The sequence below is a fragment of the Quercus robur genome, chromosome 8 (genome assembly GCF_932294415.1).
Source record: "Quercus robur chromosome 8, dhQueRobu3.1, whole genome shotgun sequence".
Taxonomy (NCBI): Eukaryota; Viridiplantae; Streptophyta; class Magnoliopsida; order Fagales; family Fagaceae; genus Quercus; species Quercus robur.
In genome coordinates, this window is record NC_065541.1 from 65,876,731 (window position 1) to 65,896,652 (window position 19,922).

Here is a 19,922-nt window from a genome sequence, read left to right on the forward strand (position 1 = left end):
GGTGTTTGCATGGAAGTTTTATTGGCAAACATTAGAATCATGGGTGTTCCATGTTTGCCTATGTTTTTTGCTGCATTATCGATATAGCCAAAATGCGATTTGCATGGACGTTTCACTAGCAAAAAGCATAAACAAACAAAAACTATTGTCTCTCTCTAAAAGCCTAGAGTTCCCTCGAGGCTATTTGCAAAGGCAAATTTTACACTTTTGTGTGTGTTTTCAGACACTGATTTATAACCGAACGTGATTGAAGTCAAATTTTCAAGTTATAAAACACATTGCGTAAAACAAACACCGCCGGCAAAAGCAAATTCCTGTTTCCTGTTTCACTAGTCCGTACTGACACCAATTTGGCTCGAAAGGTAATTCCTGTTTCCCAATACCAGTTTATTTCTCAAGATATAGTGAAATACACTCGAGACTATTTGCTAATTTTACATTCCAAAAGTGTCATGCTAAGTAACATTTGAAACCACAGATCTTTTCTTAAAAATGAAAAAAGGAAAGGGGGGGGGGGGGGGGGGGGGGGTGGTGTTATGTAGTAATGAAGGCAGTAAAAATTTACATTAACTATGATGAGCAAGACCTTCAAAACGATCTGAACTGGAGTTATGAAAAAAAGTATAGTCCAAAAAAGCACCAATGATACTGACAACCATACAGGTAACAGTGAGATTAAATGTTTGAATATTTGAGAATTTCGCAGTTTTTTCAAACCCCTTAATCAAGGGGCAACTATGTCTCCGCCAACACCTGAAAATTATTTTCCTCCATATCAGAAAACGTCATGCTTTCTGAACTTCCAGTCTAGCTTTCAAATTACAAAACAACGAATGCCGTCTAAACTGCTTGTGGATGAACAATTTCAAAATTTTGGAAAAACCTGAGTATCTGAAATGACATGCTTCCTGTGTCACCTCAATGTTGTCAACATCAAATATCACTACAAATTACAAAATTCTAAAAGCGAGGAGAGAAGCTAAATCGAAAGCCAGTCTTCCCACGATCGTGTTCATGTTGCTTGAGTAGGTAGTAATAGTTGGCCTGACAACAATGTCAACACTCATTAGTTTCAAAACCCAAGGAACGAGTCTCACTAAACAGAGTTGCAGATAAGAAGTGCAGAAAGCGGGGGAACAAGAGAAGGAACTTATTTTCAGGAAACATTCAGAAACTCGTACAATAATACACCATTCTATCAGATCCAATCAATAACATCTGAGTTACATTTAAAAAAGAAAATGCTTTATAACTATTACACAAATAATTCAAATTTCTCACAAAAAATCAATATCACAGCAGACGACAGATTTGAGGAGTGTTAGGAAAACCTTGAAGGGGGAATGATTTCCAATAGCTTTTTCTTTACACTCCCCATTAATCATTTAATTGGTAACATAAATAAAAACAGAGTGCACTTGTCATAAATAAATATATAAATAAACACAGGCTGCAGAGTCAGGGGAATGTTAGGAAGATGAAGATGAGCTTCAGGCCATGTTTTAGATAATACTGCCATCTGTTAAATGCTAATTATTTCCCTAATTAAAACAGCTTTCAAAGAAATTTTAGATGGTCACCTCAGATATCAAAAGAAAATTGTCACGTCAAAATTGTAGGATAAACTTTGCATCTTAATTCCCCAATAGAGATCACAAATCAATTCAATAAGAAATTGCTTTCAAAATACCATCAAATCTTGGGTGAACATTGCATCTAGGCAATACCATGGGTGAAAAATATAAATCTAAGAGACATGCATCAAGAACACCCAGCACATCATATTATAAGTTCCTTCCATATGAATGATGCAATCATATGGAACAAACCAAATTAAAACTTTGAATGCCCCCTTTAATAAAAAATGAAACTCAGAATAGATAGCTGACCTCTAGACGGAAAATTTTTGTAGGGACAACAACCCCACCGCCAACTGAGATTCGGAATGACTCCAAGAACTTCTGAGGAGAGAAATTCCGGAACTCATTCTCTGTTAATTTAGAGAGGTTGCCAGCACCAGCAAAAATGTGTCCATGGACTCCAAATTCTCTTAACCACTTAACTGGAAGATCAAAAGAAAGGTCTGCAAAAGCAGTGACAGCAAGATCTCCTCCAAGATAATCCCTTCCAGGACCATCAGAATTCTCTCTATTTTGCCTTCGTGGCTCTGAAGGTCCCAGTCCCCTTGTCTTAAATCCGTACATAGACGTTGGGCCTGCCAAACTGCAAACTGGAGAGAAATCACCACCCAAGAAGAACCTTTCTGGCAAAGGTGAGGGCTTGTTCAAGAATCCTTGGCCCCATGGAAATAAAACACCACCAGAGATCCCAAAGTTGAGGGCAGCACGATAAAATCCGAAAGGGATAGCATAACGAAGATCAAACTCCTGTTAAAAGTAGAAAATTCCATAATCAATGAAAAATATAGGGAATATCGGGCATGAATTGGGTTCTTTCAGCTTCTATGCTATAATACATAATGTCAAAACCCCCACAAAAAAACATATATATATATATATATATATACTGCTGAATATAGATTATAAAACAATCAACTAATTGGGATCCCATATTGCGTGTGTGGCACACGCATGCATGTAAACATGACTCACCAAAAAAACAAAGATAAACCGAAATAGTTTCTTCTGAGAATCTGAGCAGGTAGGCACCAGCACTACCTTTCTCCAATGTGGTATAAAGATTATGAAATTCGGAGTCTTAAACTGACAAACATCGGCTATTGTTGTCTATTACGTAGTGACGCTTTCTTTTTTTATAACGGCACCACACACATAAATAGGTTGGCCCATTAGAGCAGAGGTCAAATTATCTCACATATAAAAATATTTACTTCCCGATTTGGTCCACAGCTAATCATCTTAAATCTATGGTGCCACCACATTTTCTGCATTAAAACACACACATGCACATACTTCTTTCAATTTTCTCTCTTTGTAATCCAATATTTTTATTCAAAGAGACATCAGGTTCAACAAACTTAAAAAACAGGAAAGTCCCAATGAAATACTAATAGCTACTTAGCAGGATGTTGTCATTTGGATCACAACTTAAACTAATTCGATTTGGATTCATAGCAGAGACTCAAAATCAGTAATCACAATTCATATGCAATTCAGTCACATAGGTATATCTATAACTTTTTAACAAAATAGTAGGCTAGGTGGAGATTATTTAAGAATTACAAGGAAAACAAACAGGAAAACCACAAGATCATTTATAAACCTGGCGCAAAAACCGCAAGCTCCGGTGATCAGGTGCAAGGCCACCTATTTGAGTAGTAGAAACAAAAGCATGACCTTTAGTGGGTCTCATGGATGAATCCCTCCTGTCAATCTTAAATGTATACTTTAAAGATGAAAGCAAACTATGTCCCAGCTGCCTCCTTACTGCCCTGGACGACATTTGTGATGGATCTGTTAAGGTACGCCATCCAAGATTGTATGCCAAGTCATGGTACTTGGTGGATAATAGGTTAATAGAAAAGCCCAAGGATCGCTCTTTGTAGGAAGAGAATTCTTGCCAATCTTGGGAAAGCAAAGATGCACGTGCCAGCACAGGAGTCGACAGTCCTCTAACTCTCGGCAAAAACACACCAGCACTGACCTCTGATGTTTGGTTGGGACCATATGCCACAGAACCATCCCACAGATCCCCATAACCAAACCAATTTTTATACTTGAGAGTACCTTCAGCAGTCCAAGATCTAGCCTACAAAAGCATTATACAATTCCAAAAATCATATGAGATACAGCATGCTCATTAATTCATGCACACTAAAAATCAAAAGACATAGTACATAATTTATTGAGTCATTGACTAGCTTAAATTCGATATAGTATGCAGCTTAAACTTTGTAATATCAAATAAACCCTCCACTCAGTTAGTCTAGCATAAAACACAGGGTATTGAGGAGGTGGCTCACACTCATCACCCCATATGACTTGTCACTGTAGATCAATTGCATACACTTATATATATATATATATATATAAAATAATAATAATAAATTGCATAAGGCTAAACTAAGGAGATCCATAAATAAAGCAAACCATGGCTCACACCCACACCATATTATACCAAAATTTGACCCTCCTTTCACCACAATACTCCAGAAAATAGATCAATCAAGAGTATATAACACTTCCTAACGCCCTTCTACATTTCCAGCCCATAAGAGCTATTCAATACCTTATCCCCCCCCCCACTCACCCCCTCGTCCTACCTCAAATGGCAAATCCTCTCCTTATAAGATTAAGGTGGAGGGTGAGGTCATGGTTTCATCATCCACCAAGTGTGTGTAACTAACAACAAGGAAGACTCTTAGTCTCAAAATTTTGGGGTCAGCTATGGATCGTAAAAAGACTAATCAAGGTCAGTCACACGTGAATAATTTTCCCCACATTTACGCTTTGCCATCATCCACTACATCACTTCATTTAACGCTTTCCTCTCAATAAAAGAACTACTCACAGCCTTCAGGCCATAATTTAACTTCATTTCTACGAAATCTACAGCAAAAAGTGCTTTCTAAACTTCTGTTCCCAAATTGCAGACATAAAAAGGCCTAAGGTACGCAATAATTCACCTGGTTAAGCTCAAATTGTCCACAAAAATTGCAATTATATATTCAGTATAGCCACATAAATACCCAATCAATTCATATGCCACTTTATACAAGTCTAAATTAACATTTTCAACTCATTAGGTAAAATGAGAATTCTCATTTCCATTTTCCCCTAATTTCTCAACAGCCAAGCACATTCATAAAAAAATGGAAACCCTAACCAAACTACAAAACATCAAAAACTCTAAAAAGTAAAAACAAAACAAAACACAGCAAAGGTGCTTTCTAACTTCTGTTCCCAAATTGCAGACATAAAAAGGTCTAAACTACGCAATAATTAGCCCCGAATTGATCATAAATATGGTGTTAAATTCAAATTTTCCACGAAAATTGCAATTATATATTCAGTATATCTAGCTAAATACCTAACTTAATTCATATGCCTCTTATTACAAATCTAAATCGACATTTTCAACTCAATATGTAAAATGCAAATTCTCATTTCCGTTTTCCCCTAATTTCTCAACAGCCAAACACATTCATAAATAAATAAATAAATAATGGAAACCCTAACCAAATTACAAACATCAAAAACACCGTACCGCGGGTTTCGAGTAAGCGCCGCACTCAGCGGTGAAAGTGCTACTGGTCTCGACGACCTCGACGATAACATTGGCGGTGTCAGGCAACTCCGGCGGGCCTTTGTCGAGCGTGATCTTCACGGAATCGAAAATCTCAAGCTGTTGAAGCCTCGCATTGGCTCTTCCGGCCGCATCGAGCAGCTCCTGCATCGTGGAGGCGTTCTTCAAGGCCTCGAGCTCGGGCTCGATGATCGAATCCTTGGTCTTAGTGTTCCCCTTGATGATCAAGTCGTGGACTCGGAGATTCACTCGCTCTCTTTGCATTCGGCGGAACAGGTTCTCCATTCTCGACTTGTGCTCGCTGAGTAGGGACTCTCGGGATTTGTGCTGCTTTTGTGGCGGTTCTGGTTCTTCGTCGTCTTCGTTTTCGTCTTCTTCAACGACGTCGTTTTCTTCGCGGTCTTCTTCGGCGGTTGCTTCTGAGTTTGGTGGAGTTTGGGATTGTTTCTCTTCGTCTGAGTTTGCCATTTCGCCGAGCGATTAGAGAGAGAGTTGGGAGCGACGGTAGCGAATTGCTGAATCGAATGGTAGTGTGAGTTGGAAGGTAAGAGAATTGGAGAGTGCCTGCCTTGGACAATAAGAACAATGCGATTCCAAACCTGTTATTTCGGACAATCGGACCTGTTAAATTATTTTTTTCCTTTTCTTTTCTCTTTTTTAATTGCTATTTACTCTTCACCAAAAAAAAAAAAAAAAAAAACTTGCTAGTTACACTTTTTTTTTCTTCAATCTTCATAAAATATAAACAAGGAAAAAAATGCAAAATAATTGTTTTCTAATACATTTTAAGAAAATCATTTATTAAAATATAATTTAACCTTCTTTTAAATGAGAAAATTCTTTTTAAAAATTTTTATGATTGATTTTATACTAAGTTCACAGTCAAATTCTTTTAAATATACAAAATCAAATAAACATTTCAAAAATCGTCTTCCTTTATATTACAAAACCTAATTCCAACATATATATATATATATATATATATTATTGATGTACAGGCGCAATTTGAGTCCTAAACCCAAAAGTTAAAAGGATCTAGACTCAAAGAATCCAATAGAATGAATTTGTAGAGAGGGAATTGAAAAACTAGACTTTAATGAGTTAGGTAGCTATTATAGTAGATCCAAATGACAATAAATAAAAATAGACTAGTTGTATCTAAAGAAAATCGTTCTCGGCACAGTTTGAAATGATCAATTCTTGTATATAATTCTTAAAGCTGATTACAAGTACAGTTCTTATTGCTACAACATTTCTCTCTTAATTCTTTGATCCCTTTCTCTTAGGGCTTCCTTTCTATTTTATACTATCTTCCTCATTTTATCTTTACCCTCCACGTGTAGATTAGATTGTTGGTGTTGATCCTTGTCACATCAGCACATTTCTGAAGTCTTTAGGGGGTAACTATAAGGCTAAAAACTACTACTCAGATATCACTTCCTCATTAATGCGGCCAGAAAGTTAGCTGCAGAGTATTCAATGCGATGGTAGCAACTTTCCTTTAAATATTTCATAGTCTCTCTCTATCCTGTTTCCTTCCTGATACTTATCCTCATTAGTGGAATTGTCCGGAACATTACTCTTGATGGCAGACTGCACCTTCTGACCTTGGCTTTACCCAGCCAATGAAGCATTCCTCCTCGGACCGCCTTCCTGGACAATCATGATCAAACCTTGCATTTTCACTCACTAACACGGATTCTTATGACAGTGTTTCCCCGTTCTCGGACTACTTAATGTCCTCGGATTGGGCCCCGTCACAATATACACACAGATATGTACTATTGGGCCTACCACCCTACAATTGAAAATATTCATCTTGTAATTATGGTTGAAACAAGAATAATAAACACAAATACAATCACTTTATAGACAATTTAGTAGGTGTGAAAAAATAAAAACCACGTCTCAAAAATGGTGGGGCTATAAATTCTTGGTTTCTCAATCAACTATGTCATACCCTATAGATTAAGATTTTTACAAATTTCAATGGCTTGCCCTTATTACTAAAAATAAAATGTACATCATTTTTCAATAAATTGAACTAACCCAAAAAAAAAAAAAAAAGGCTTTTGATCATAATCATTATCTATAAAATGAATATTATATTTTTTATTTATCTAGTTACCGTCTAGAAAAATAAAAATTACATTAATAATTATTTCGTTTAATAATCTCAAATTTAAGTTGGGATATTAAAGTCACATAATGGAAAAGGTGTTAATTAGACATTCTATCTAACTTGAAGGCTAGTCTTTTAAGAGACATATGTTATGTGAATTATTCACAATGTCATTCAAATCCTCGCCATATCATGCATCATTGAAAAATAAAGGTTGTGCTCATCATGTGATCAAAATCATTTTTGCTTGTTAAGTTTGTATCATGTTCATAATTTAACCTATATATGCATCCATCATATATTTCATATCATCATATTGCATCTAATCAATACGGTTTCATTCAAGAATATGTTAAAACATTAATCCTTATCATCAAAGGTTCACTTGATTGTTGTTCACCAAGATTGTTTTTGCTTAATCCTTGTTGGATGCCATTTTAAAAATTAAAAAATAAATAAACTAAGGTAGCATAAGATATATTGTATTTAGTTGAACTTTAATATACATCACATATTGACTAGTTTTGTCATATAAATAAGACATTAAAGTGTGTTGCGTTGTTAATAACTTTGTAGCTTAATTGGTTGGCAAATCTTGGTAACTCCAACAAATACATCCACGATTCAAGTCAAACATCTCCTATTGTAGCTATTAAATTATCAAAAAAAGAAAAAGAAAAAAAAAAGTAGTGTAGTTTATGTCAAAGCTTTCCCATTAAATTTATGAAATAAATTTTTAATGAAATTTTGGTTGGGAAAAAAAAAAGATTTGGTAAGTGTGGAGTAACTATGATTGTAAATAATTTGTTTAAATGATGTTGATTAACAAATGTGTAATTAGGGTTTAAGGATATCCACGAATTTATCAAACTTGAGTTTGGTGTCAACTTGATGACTAACCCAATCACAATGGACTTGGAAATGCCCAATTTGTTGCTAACTGTGGTTATGTGATTTGTCAATTGCTATGATTAGATTGTTTGATACTATAGTTTGTCTCATCGATGTTGATGAGCCAAGATTTGGCGGCGTCAACCAAAACTAGAGGAAAGCTCACAAGATATGGTCATCAACGTGATCTTTGTCGAACCCCGTGCAATGTTTGAGTTGGAAAAGTGAGAGGTGAAAGAGTAATTAACAAAGACACAATGAAAGGAAGGTGAAGAACACAAGTTTGAAGAAATTTTACTATACTTTCAGATTAGAAACCCATCACTTAACCTAATAATATTATATTAATGATAGTAAGATAAAAATGACGTCTCGAGCGTTCCCTCTCTCTAGCGAAGAAGAAGATACTCTCCATCGTAGCACCAAGAAGATTAAGGAAGGCCATGATCCTTCACCTTTTGCTCCCCCTGTCCAGAACCAAAACCTCAGCTATAAGGAAAAGTTAGTAGGACATCTTCCTGGTGCCTATGAAAGCGCCTTTAGTCTCGCAGGCCTTATGCTTGAAGAAGCTGACTCGGACGTTGAGGAAGATGATCTTGAAGAAGGAACAGTTGCTATAGCCCTCTCAAAAGAAGAAAAGTCTCGTATCCGATCCCAATGGTCGAATGCTCTCATCATAAAAACCTTTGGCAGAACTGTGGGCTATCAGTTTCTTTCCCAGCGTGTTCGTGATCTCTGGAAGCCCAACAATAGACTTGACCTTGTTGATCTTGGCGAAGATTTCTTCCTAGCCCGTTTTGAGTCCAACAAGGATCTCGACCATGTCCTGAAGAATGGTCCTTGGTTTATAGGGCAACATTTTCTGGCTATAAAGGCATGGGAGCCTGAATTCAATGCCACCGAGGCTAACCTTTCACAGGTGGCCATTTGGATTCGCCTACCTCGGCTGCCTATAGAATACTATGACCCTGTGATCCTCAAAAAGATTGGCTCAAAGATAGGCCCAGTCCTCAGAATTGATGGACACACTGCCACAAACTCTAGAGGTAGATTTGCTCGCCTATGTGTCCAAGTATGCTTAGATAAGCCATTAGTTAAAAACATACTCATCGGTAAGTTCAAACAACCAGTCACCTATGAAGGGATTCACTCCCTCTGTTTTTCATGCGGTCGTTTGGGCCATAAAAAGGAATGGTGTCAATATACCATCAAGGAAGTCCCCAAAACCTCTAGCCCAGAGCAGCAGAACGTTGATAACGCATGCTCTAGTAATACCCAGCCACAACCATCCTCCCATGGTACTGAATCACCTTCCATGGAAACCCCTCCATCTGAAGAAAAGACTGACGCCTTTGGACCATGGCTACTGGTGTCTAGGAAAAAGCCTACTGCCAAGAAACAACCTACTCCTATAGGCAAGTCACTTCAGCCACCTTACCATCCTGTTCCTTCTCCCACACATCAAGGTCCCGTCTCTCAATCCAACCCGTCTCCCCATAAAGTAAATGAACCAGAACCAAGTGCCAGTAAAGGCAAAAGGAAACTAGTCACCGCAACTAGACAATTTCAAAAATCAACCGTTATTTCTAAGCAAAAGCCATCCAACTCCTCTAAGGGTCCCACAGCCCGGCCCATTAGCCAAAATGGGAAGCAGACCCTAAGGCCCAAGCAAACTCTGCCCTTTTCTCCAAATGACCGTAACTCAGCTGGATGCTTTAATCCAATCTTTTCCTTCCAAGCTCACGTTGAACCAACGGCGCCGCTCTCCCAAACTACCTCTTCTCCAACCTCATCCTCATCACCTGACTTCTGTCCTCAAAATGCCTTGGGCTATCTGGCACAAGAACAAGGCTGTGGAACTGGGAGACTCTATGATCAACAATATACGATGGGATCCACTGATGATCTACGGGTGGACGGACAAAAATCTGATGGAAGCCTGGAGCTTCATCTTCCCGCTGACGGAGAAAAGCATAATCGACGGATGCCTTCCTCTGATCGATCCGGCATGGTTTTACACTCCCAACCCATGGTAGAGATTCACTCTGGATCGTCCACCTCTGCTACCCATAGGACAGAGGACCTCCAGCAACTCAAAGATTCTCTTGGAGAAAGACCTCTCCGAAGCATCGCTCGACCTCATGGAGAGAGAGCTTGTGCCGTTGGAGATATGTCAGAGGAAATTCTTGACCGGGGAGTACACTGGAGTTCTGATGCAGGGCACCCTTCCCCAACTGAAACTGATCCAAACCATGGTAGCAACGGCGAGCTTCACCATTGGCACTCTGACCAAACAAACTCAGCTGAACCTCCTGGAACACTCTGTCACTCTGATGCCGGGAATTCATGTGGGCAGGGTGGAGCTTCGACAGGTGGGATGGAAGTGGATGACTTCCAGGAGGGCTTTCACTCTTGAATGTGAGTCCTTCGAACATCATTTATCTCCTAAAATGAATATTTTAATATGGAACTGTAGGGGGGCCATGAAATCCTCCTTTAGAAGCTGTATTCGTGATCTAACTAAGTTTCACTCTCCTGGCATTGTGGTTGTAACTGAGACCCGTATTAGCGGATCTCGAGCTGGTGATATTCTCCGATCCTTGCCCTATGATGGTATCCACACTACTGACCCTATTGGCTTTGCTGGGGGTATTTGGCTCTTATGGCGGAAAGACATGGCCGACTTGGAAGTTCTTGCGGCCACTGAGCAAGAGATTCACGCCATTGTCAAGGTAAATAATTTTGATCACCCTTGGCTCCTCTCTGCAATTTATGGTAGCCCTAGATTTGCTGAACGTAAGATTCTTTGGGAAAACTTGTGTTCTGTTTCTACCCTCCATAATCTTCCCTGGGCCATTGTGGGGGATTTTAATGATGTTCTCAACGACTCTGAAAAATTGGGGGGAAATAGAGTTAACATGACCAGGGCTACAGCTTATAGTGACTGCATGAGTTCTTGCAACATGATTGATCTCGGGTTTTCTGGGCCCATCTACACCTGGACTAATCGTAGAGATGCCAATGGGCTTATCCAAACTAGAATTGATCGTTGTTGGGCCAATCCTAGTTGGACTATCACTTACCCTGAGGCAAATGTAACTCATCTTCCTCGGATAAGTTCTGACCACTGCCCTCTCCTTTTAAGCTTATCTAGAGCAGTGCACAACAAGCCTCAAAGACCCTTCAGATTCGAAAAAATGTGGCTCACCCACCCGGGATTTCCTGCTATCGTTGATAGGGCATGGGATCATGCTCCCAACCTTGCCCAGGCCATCTCTTCTTTCACAAATTATGCCACTGTTTGGAATAAGGAGGTTTTTGGAAATTTATTTGCTCGAAAGAAAATAATTCTAGCTCGCCTTATAGGGGTCCAAAAAGCCATTGCAGTTAAGCCCTCCCCCTTTCTCCTCTCCCTTGATCAAGAGCTATCTCTAGCATACTCTGAAATATTGAATCAAGAGGAAGATTTTTGGGCTCTCAAATCCCGCTTAGATTGGCAAACCCAAGGAGACAGAAATACTGCCTTTTTTCATGTTAAAACCATAACTCGCAGAAAGTTTAATAGAATTGATCGACTGAAAAACCATCTTGGCGAATGGTTGACCAATGAGCAGCAAGTTAGTGAGCACATTCTTAATGGGTTTCGGGTGCTTTATACAACCCAACATCCCACTTCTGTTATCCACTCAGATTTTGAGGTTGATTAGGCTGTTACACTTTCTGAGGATGATTCATCTTTGCTTTCCGCCAATGTCTCTTCTCTGGAAATCAAGAATGCCATCTTTTCCCTAAAGCCTTACAAAGCTCCAGGAGTTGATGGCTTACATGCTGGGTTTTTCCAACATTTTTGGCCCACCCTTGAGCAATCAGTCACGGAGGAAATTAGAACCATCTTTGCTTCTGGTGTGATGCCAACCTACCTAAACCAAACTCTTGTTGTTCTTATTCCTAAGAGGGTTGGTCCTGAACTTCTTGGGCACTTTAGGCCGATTAGCCTGTGCTCAACAATTTACAAAGCTGTGACAAAGATAATCGTCAATAGAATTCGGCCTTTCATGCACCAATTGGTCTCCCCCTTTCAAACTGCCTTCATCCCTGGTCGGAAAGGCCGTGATAACATGATAATAGCCCAAGAAATCCTCCATTCCATGGGGAAAAAAAAGGGGCGTACTGGTGTTATGGCCCTTAAGATTGACCTCGAAAAGGCCTTTGATAGGTTGGAATGGAGCTTCATTAGGGAAGTTTTGCTCCACTTCAATTTTCCTTCTAATCTTATTGCTTTAATCATGGAGTGTATCTCAACCTCTTCTGTTGCAATCCTCTTCAATGGAGGTAAGCTTGAGCCTTTTCTCCCTTCGCGAGGTATTCGTCAGGGAGACCCCATTTCGCCATATATTTTCATTCTTTGCCTTGAATACCTCGGGTTTCTCATACATGAAAAGATCAATAACAAGGCTTGGAAAGCAGTCAAGGCCTCCAGATCTGGTCCGGCTTTCACTCATCTTTTTTTCGCAGATGACCTAATCCTCTTTGGGCAAGCTTCAGTATCCACATCTAGTGCAATAGACGATGTGCTTAATCACTTTTGCCAGCTCTCTGGGCAGAAGGTCAGCAATGATAAATCCCGGATTCTCTTCTCAAAAAACACTCCCCTTGCAACCCGAGACAGCATTTGCAACAATTTGGGCTTCTTAGAAACAACCAAGTTTGACAAATACTTGGGCTTCCCTCTTAAATTTTCTGACCGAGGCAGCAAGGATTTTGACTTTATTATTCAAAGAACCCAAGAAAAATTGGCGGGTTGGCAAGCTAATTTGCTCTCTTTGGCTGGTAGGCGCATCCTAATTCAAACTTCTTCCACTGCAATAGCAGATTATGTGATGCAGGGTGCCCTTCTTCCCAGCAGAGTTTGCCAAGAGCTTGATAGGGCTCATCGTAACTTTCTTTGGGCCTCCACTCCCGAAAAAAGGAAAATGCACATGGTGAATTGGGATAAGGTCACTTCTCCTACTGATCATGGAGGTCTTGGCATTCATGCTTCCCGACCTAGAAATCTATCTCTCTTGGCCAAGCTGAACTGGGAAATTACAAATGATGATCATTCTCCTTGGGTAAGAGTCCTAAGAGCAAAATATCTCTCCAACCATGCAATTAATAACCCTTGGTCCTCCAAAGGGGCTTGCTCTCGTACGTGGGCAGCTTGTAAGGCTGCAAAACCTCTTTTGGACAAAGGACTAAGGAAAGTCATTCACACGGGAATTTCTACATCCTTTTGGAGTGATACTTGGTGCTCTATAGGTCCTGTCAGGTCCATCTTCTATGGTCCCCTCAATGTTCATGAAGAGGATAAAATGGTTTGTGATTTTATTGACTCTAATGGTTGCTGGAACTGGGAGAGCCTCTCCTTCTCCCCCCCCACAATCCTTTATTGATATTATTCAAGCCATCCCCATCAATCTCACCTCCCCTCTCGGTGACACAACTGCATGGTCTCTCTCAAGGGATGGCAATTTCAACTTAGCCTCGGCTTACCTTTTAGCTAAAGGGTTAAATGCTTTGAACCCGCCTACTTTCACCTCTAACTGGATTTGGAAAATGAAAGTCCCTCAGAAAATTATTATTTTCTTGTGGCTTTGTTCTCACAATAGCATCCCTGTCAGAGAAGTCTTGGGTTCAAGGGGTTTAATCTTAGATCAAGCTTGCCCCCTTTGCCATAGTCAAGTTGAGTCAATAAACCATCTCCTTAGAGAATGTCCTTTTGCTGTAAGTTTCTGGAATCAGCTTGGCCTTCCTTCAAAAGTCATTCAGTTTTTTAGTCTTCCTCTTCTTGACTGGCTTCACCTCAATGGTACCTCCACTATTATCTCAAAACGCCATCTTATGCCATGGAAAGTCATTTTCTGTTTTGGAATTTGGTCTCTCTGGTTGAACAGGAACTCTATTGTCCATCAACGGAAGCAGGCAGCCCCCCCTCTTATTAAAGATTGCATTGCAAAAGCTGCGGAATTTTTCTTCCTCACTCAAGGAACTAACTCCAGCAGCCATAAAAGAAACTTGGTTGTCTCTTGGGCCAAACCAAATCCTGGGTGGCATAAGCTTAACACAGATGCCTCTGTCTTGTCTTCTTCAGGCTTTGCGAGTGGAGGCGGCCTTCTTAGAGATTCATGTGGTTCTTGGGTGCAAGGCTTCACTAAAAAAATTGGCACTACTAACTGCCTTTTGGCTGAACTATGGGCCTTAAAGGATGGCCTTTCTATGGCTAGAAATATGTGTGTTGAAAAGCTCATTGTTAATGTGGATGCCATTGAAGTTGTTAATCTGTTATCTAACACTAAAGCCACCAATCGGCTAACCCAACCCATTGTGGATACTTGCAGGACCATTCTTCAAGCTTTCCAGGAGGTCCAGCTGCAACATTGCTATAGGGAGACCAACAAAGCTGCTGATTTCCTTGCTAAACTTGGCCATAGTCTGTCTGAACCTTTTGTTTACTATATGACCCCCCCTTTTGGTATTATGGAGGTCTTATCTAATGATGCTAATGCTGTTTTGTATAACCGAGTCACTCGGGTTGTAACTGCTGATTTTATGTAATATATTTTCCTCTCTGTTTACCAAAAAAAAAAAAAAAAAAAACCTAATAATATTATCACATTTCGACAATATGAACCCATTGTTGATCAACCCAATCCTCATACAATCTTTGGCATGAGTACCTTCAATTTGGGTGAATTTGTGGGGTTTATGTCATGTGTGGTTGCACAATCATACGTGTAACAAATTTCAGCCAAAATGGTCATAGAAACCATGATTATCAAATCATATCATATGCATCGTCAATCCTTTACCCTGCCACGTGTCTATACATAAACGTATAACATCCACTAATTGCCTGTACGAGTGATACACACAATACACCCCCAAGCCCTCTATTACCCGAACACAAATTCAAATTAGCCATTGGCTCCAAAGTCCAAAACCCTCCACCACCACCAACACTACCATCTTCAACTCTGCTCCAAAGCAAAACCCAAAAAGCATGGCCAAAGCCAACAATGACAACAACACCGATCTCTTCACCTCCTTGATCTCAGACATCAAATCCTACTCTGGCAACGACCCTCTTCTCCCATGGCTCAGGTATGCCTCTCTCTCTCTCCCTCTTTGTGGGTAGCTTTTTTAATGGTTTTAAAAACTAAGACTGTTTGGCATTTTGTCTATACAGAGGGATCAGAAAGATGAAGGATTCGCTGCCCTCGCAAGTTCTGAACGAGAAGCTGCCACGGTTTTTGCAGAAGTGCGCGCAGACCTTCGATTCCGATCGCCGTTACAAAAACGACTTACGATACCTCCGTGTTTGGTTACAGTTGGTATTTTACTAATCCATTGCTTTTTTCGTTTTCTTCTCGATGATTTCGATTCTGGGTCATTTGGTTCCTGTGGAAATGAAGGGGAAAGATGTGAAAATCAAATTTGAATGCGCTTTAGATTGTTTTGGTTATCTAAATGTTGAGAATTTATTCATTTATTTTAGTGTGTAGATGGGTTTTTGTGGATGGTCTGAGAGCCTTTTTTTTTTTTTTTTACATTTTCTTATTGTTGATTTTGATGCTGGGTTATTCGGTTTCCGTTCAATTTCATAGCCGTTGTTTGGGTCCTGAGAGAAAATGAAGGAAAAGTTATGAACATCAAATTTGGAGTTTTAGTAAACAAAAGCATTGTTTTGGACTAAGTTCACTAGCTTTTTATTATTATTATTATGATTCTCTTTTGATTTATGACATATCATCTTCATAGAAGCGAGGGAGTTAATCCTGAATTGAAAAATGCCAATTTCATTGTCTGCAATCTGCATCATAATTCATAATTCATAAGTAATTATTTATTTATTTATTTTGTGAGTAGATGGAGTTTGCGGATGATCCAAGAGTGATTTTCATTATCTTATGGATGATTTTGATAATGGATCATTCATTTTTTGTTCAATTTCATAGCCCATTGTTTGGTTACTGCGAAAATGAAGGAAAAAGATATGAAAATCAAAGTTGGAATCTTATGCTTTAAGTTGTTTTAGTCACCTAAATATTGCAAGTGTCTCGCTCTAACTAAACCAAAGAATTGTTTTTTTTCCTCTGTGAGTAGATGGACTTTGTGGAGGATCCAAAAACGCTTCTGAAGACCATGGAGGTGAATCAAATTGGAAAAAAGAAGTCTTTGTTCTACCAAGCATATGCTCTTTACTATGAGAAGATCAAGAAATTTGAGGAGGCTGAGAAAATGTACCATTTGGGTGTGCAGAAGTATGTTCTCTACAATTTAAAACTTGTTTTATTTGGGTGTTTAAATGTCTCCAAGAAATGGAATCCTTCCACATTTGTTCATATGGATGATTAATTCCTTTATAATAGAGCTGCATTAAACAATTAACGACTTAGACATAGTAACTGCTATGTTTAACAAAATGTTCTCATTTTAGATTCTGTGCATTGGATGTTTCTGCAGTATGTCCTTGCTATGCTCAATACTCTATGTTACATATGCTCGAATTCTTACTATGTATAGTTTAGGGCTCTAAATGTTTTATGCGTTTTTTCTTTTGTGCTGGAATATTTCCCATATGTTTTGGACTATATGGTATAGGAAAATCCTCTAAGAGTATAGAGTAAATATGCGAGACTATGAATGCCAAATTGCAATTTAGAGGGCTTTCAACCAGCCATTAAAAAAAAAAAAAGATGACATGTTTGTGGATGAATCTGTTTTGAAGTGTATCTCAATTCTGACAGACTTGGTTTGTGAGGGGTAGCAATTACCATGGTTCAAAGTCTAGTGGATTCTTGTGCTGAAAAGTGAAATTTATGATTACTGAAAATGTGACCTTACCTTGTAATTGATTAATTCTTCTGCCGCTAGAATCTTTGAAGTTTGTACTTACTAGTTCCACTACATCATAGAACAGTAACTCAGTGAATAAAGCATTTATCAAATATAGTTTCTCCTCTTTGTTAATGCATTGATAAAATAGCAACTAGCTCAAGTGTTTGGATGATAAGATATGCTTAAAAAAAAAAAAAAATCCTGTGAAGCTTGGAAAATAGTTTGTGTTCATGTTCAAATTGACTGTTAAGCAGCCTTGCAGAGCCTGCTGATGAGTTGCAGAAATCATATGAGCAGTTCCTTCACCGCATGGAGAGATACAAGAACAAGAGGATCCAGGTAGTGCTTTTTTAGCTTTTGTGTATTGGGCCTGTATCTATTGTTAAAGAGAATCTTTAGTTATCTAACTATGAGCAGATTTCCTGCAGCGCCGGGACGTAAGAACTTCCAAGAGGCCATTGTCTGCCAGCAACATTCCTCCCAAAGGCAGTAAAACTGAATTAAACAAGGAAAATTGTAGAGAAAGCTGGCATGACAGAGCTTTACCTGAAACACTACCTGATGCTCAATTTCCTAAGAAGATTGGACCTGGAACTATCTCTAAGCAACAAGTAACTACTCAAAGGGAGACACTTTGCGGTGATGACACTGTTGTGGTGAAGTTTGTAGATACTGCCATTGTTGGAAAATCTGAGGCTGAAGATGCTTGCCATCACGGGCTGGTTGATCCTACAATAAATATGAAAGAGGCCATGAATGCCATTAATAGCATGTTTCGAGAACCTATAGAGACAACAGTTGGTAGAAGATCACATAGAAGCAGACCAAAAGAAGATGGTTTGAACAATGGATTTCAAGTGTTCATTGATGAAAATTTGGGCAATAATCAAAAAGAAAAAGGTTCTTCAATCCTGCAGCATAGTGGGACTAAAACTTGCTCGTCTCAACAAGAACCGTTTAAAATATATGTTGATGATGAAGGATGTAGTGAAATTGGAGAGAGAGATGAGAGTGAAAACCTTGAGCAGAGTGATGTTCAAAATTTGACAGAAGGTTCCCATGGAATTGCTTTTGTGTTTCCTAGCCCAAATGATGTTTCATCTGAAGGTTCTGATGATCAGAATGTGCAGAGCTCACCTCAAGCAAAGTTTAGAGAGGATACTGTTGTTTGCAGATTTGTTGGCTCAACTATTTCAGATGAGCCGGAAGTTGAAAATGTTTGCCACCATGGCTTAGTAGACCCCACAATCAACTTGAAGGAGGCTATGGATGATATAAATAACATGTTTGGGAAGCCAATTGATTTTGTTAGGACCAAGAGATCGAAAAAGCAGGACAAGGTAGCAGATAGTAAAAGAGGTTTTGGTGGGTTTTCTATACTTCCTGATGATGACTTGGTACAGCAAGAAGTTCAGCTGAAGCCAAAATTATCTGGAACATCGAAAGAATGTGATCTGTTTGAGCCAACTGTGTTTACAAAGGAGGCGATGGATGACATAAATAAGTTGTTTGGAATGCCATTGGACTTTTAGGAACAATGTGCCTTTGTGCTACAGAAATTTTGGATTTGTTGTTAAAGGGGGAAAGATAATCAATGGAGCTTTGTTTTTTTATGTGGTCACAGGTGTTTGAAACGTGAAATTTCTGTTGGTGGATTTCTTCTCCATAATGAGTTTTCTGAGTGTATTTATGCTATTCTATCTTCAAATTTAAGCTGGAGCTCATTTGTATCTGAATGATATGTCACCTTTTCTATCCCTTGAGTTGTCTACATACTACACTAGTATTTCTAATAGAGGCAATGGAAAATATCATTCTTAATTTAAAGCAGCATAAATAAACTTCATCCAATCAATTAGTACAAAGTACAAACCAACATATTCCTCTCCAATCTGATAAATCAACAATATAGTGAAAAATGCAAAGATGAAAATTATAAGAAAGATTACTCAGGGGCCGACGACAATTGTCATTAATCTTAGTTATGAGCTGTGAAAGGGCAATGAGCTGGGCGGAAAGCCAAGGGACCTGCAGCATAGATCACAGCCTCATAGGTCTGTCCAACCAATCTCTTGTTTTCGTAACGAAGAGGAGCGCCATATAGCCCATAGTTGACATTGGTGAGGAGGTTGCAATTTTCAACAGGAGATGAAACAAGTTTCACCTGGCATCCTTGGAGGGGGTGGTCCAATAGAGGGTTACCCATCTTGAATCCATCAAGTTCTGCATAGAAGTAGCCATTTGGGTTTGTTACAAAAACCTTGTAGAAGCTGACTCTGTCTTTGTGGTCCTTGCAGATGACACTTACTTTAGCTGAAGGGATTGGTGTAGCCCCAGACAAAGACCATGTGCCTGTGTGCTCACAGCTCTGGCAGTAAACAATGCCTTCCACTACTACTTCAGTTTTCTTCTCTGTTGTTTTGTTTGATGGGACAGTTTTGTTTCCTGAGACAGTTTCATAAGCAGATATGGTAGGGAAGGCCAAAGAGAGGAGCAGAAGTGAGGAGACAAGAACAATGAGCTGGCTGCTTGCCATTTTCTTTGATGGGTATTGTATTTTGTTGATAATACTTTGATGGGTATTGTTGCTTGCTTAGAGAGATTGTTTTAGAGTTGTATTTATAGTTATAGCCTATGCAACTCCGAGAGTAGGAGGTGAATTTTCTTTTGAAAAACCTTGTACAGTTGTATGGACGTGCAGGCTACTACGGTGCGTGTCAACTTTGTTGATTTGTTCGAAATTGAGTTTTACGTGAAGTCCACCTTCTTTCTTTTTCTTAATGAAAAATGAATTATATAGCTCTCT

The 19,922-nt window shown here is 39.1% G+C and overlaps 4 protein-coding genes across 4 annotated transcripts; 2 read left to right on the plus strand and 2 right to left on the minus strand.

Annotated features, from left to right (window-relative positions):
- Positions 1-646: 646 nt before the first annotated feature.
- Positions 647-5,855, minus strand: LOC126697764 (SAM50-like protein SPAC17C9.06). The gene is made up of 4 exons (XM_050394858.1): positions 5,188-5,855; positions 3,244-3,729; positions 1,890-2,387; positions 647-1,044 (listed from the first exon to the last, which is right to left on the minus strand). Exons 1-4 carry the CDS (start codon positions 5,692-5,694, stop codon positions 961-963), a joined length of 1,575 nt encoding a protein of 524 aa, XP_050250815.1. The 5' UTR covers positions 5,695-5,855; the 3' UTR covers positions 647-960.
- Positions 5,856-10,722: 4,867 nt separating this feature from the next.
- LOC126696652 (uncharacterized) lies at positions 10,723-14,833 on the plus strand. Its single transcript, XM_050393340.1, has 3 exons — positions 10,723-11,856; positions 11,947-13,350; positions 13,538-14,833. Exons 1-3 carry the CDS (start codon positions 10,723-10,725, stop codon positions 14,831-14,833), a joined length of 3,834 nt encoding a protein of 1,277 aa, XP_050249297.1.
- A 340-nt stretch (positions 14,834-15,173) lies between these two features.
- On the plus strand, positions 15,174-18,852 carry LOC126697765 (uncharacterized). Its single transcript, XM_050394859.1, has 5 exons — positions 15,174-15,379; positions 15,465-15,609; positions 16,382-16,539; positions 17,371-17,455; positions 17,545-18,852. Exons 1-5 carry the CDS (start codon positions 15,279-15,281, stop codon positions 18,646-18,648), a joined length of 1,593 nt encoding a protein of 530 aa, XP_050250816.1. The 5' UTR covers positions 15,174-15,278; the 3' UTR covers positions 18,649-18,852.
- A 78-nt stretch (positions 18,853-18,930) lies between these two features.
- LOC126697766 (non-classical arabinogalactan protein 30-like) lies at positions 18,931-19,716 on the minus strand. The gene has a single exon (XM_050394860.1). The coding sequence runs from the start codon at positions 19,650-19,652 to the stop codon at positions 19,095-19,097; it is 558 nt and encodes a 185-aa protein (XP_050250817.1). The 5' UTR covers positions 19,653-19,716; the 3' UTR covers positions 18,931-19,094.
- Between the last annotated feature and the right edge of the window lie 206 nt (positions 19,717-19,922).

Bases quoted from the DNA above. Each gene is read 5' to 3' on its own strand.
- LOC126697764 (XM_050394858.1), bottom strand. From the start codon at position 5,694: ATGGCAAACTCAGACGAAGAGAAACAATCCCAAACTCCACCAAACTCA. The intron at 2,388-3,243 runs GTTTATAAATGA...TACTTTTAACAG, and splicing joins GCTTGCGGTTTTTGCGCCAG to GAGTTTGATCTTCGTTATGC. The intron at 1,045-1,889 runs GTCAGCTATCTA...CATTGTTGTCAG, and splicing joins CAAAAATTTTCCGTCTAGAG to GCCAACTATTACTACCTACT.
- LOC126696652 (XM_050393340.1), top strand. From the start codon at position 10,723: ATGAAATCCTCCTTTAGAAGCTGTATTCGTGATCTAACTAAGTTTCAC. The intron at 11,857-11,946 runs GTTAGTGAGCAC...GAGGTTGATTAG, and splicing joins GGTTGACCAATGAGCAGCAA to GCTGTTACACTTTCTGAGGA. The intron at 13,351-13,537 runs GTAAGAGTCCTA...GGTGCTCTATAG, and splicing joins ATGATGATCATTCTCCTTGG to GTCCTGTCAGGTCCATCTTC.
- LOC126697765 (XM_050394859.1), top strand. From the start codon at position 15,279: ATGGCCAAAGCCAACAATGACAACAACACCGATCTCTTCACCTCCTTG. The intron at 16,540-17,370 runs GTATGTTCTCTA...ACTGTTAAGCAG, and splicing joins TACCATTTGGGTGTGCAGAA to CCTTGCAGAGCCTGCTGATG. The intron at 17,456-17,544 runs GTAGTGCTTTTT...GATTTCCTGCAG, and splicing joins ACAAGAACAAGAGGATCCAG to CGCCGGGACGTAAGAACTTC.
- LOC126697766 (XM_050394860.1), bottom strand. From the start codon at position 19,652: ATGGCAAGCAGCCAGCTCATTGTTCTTGTCTCCTCACTTCTGCTCCTC.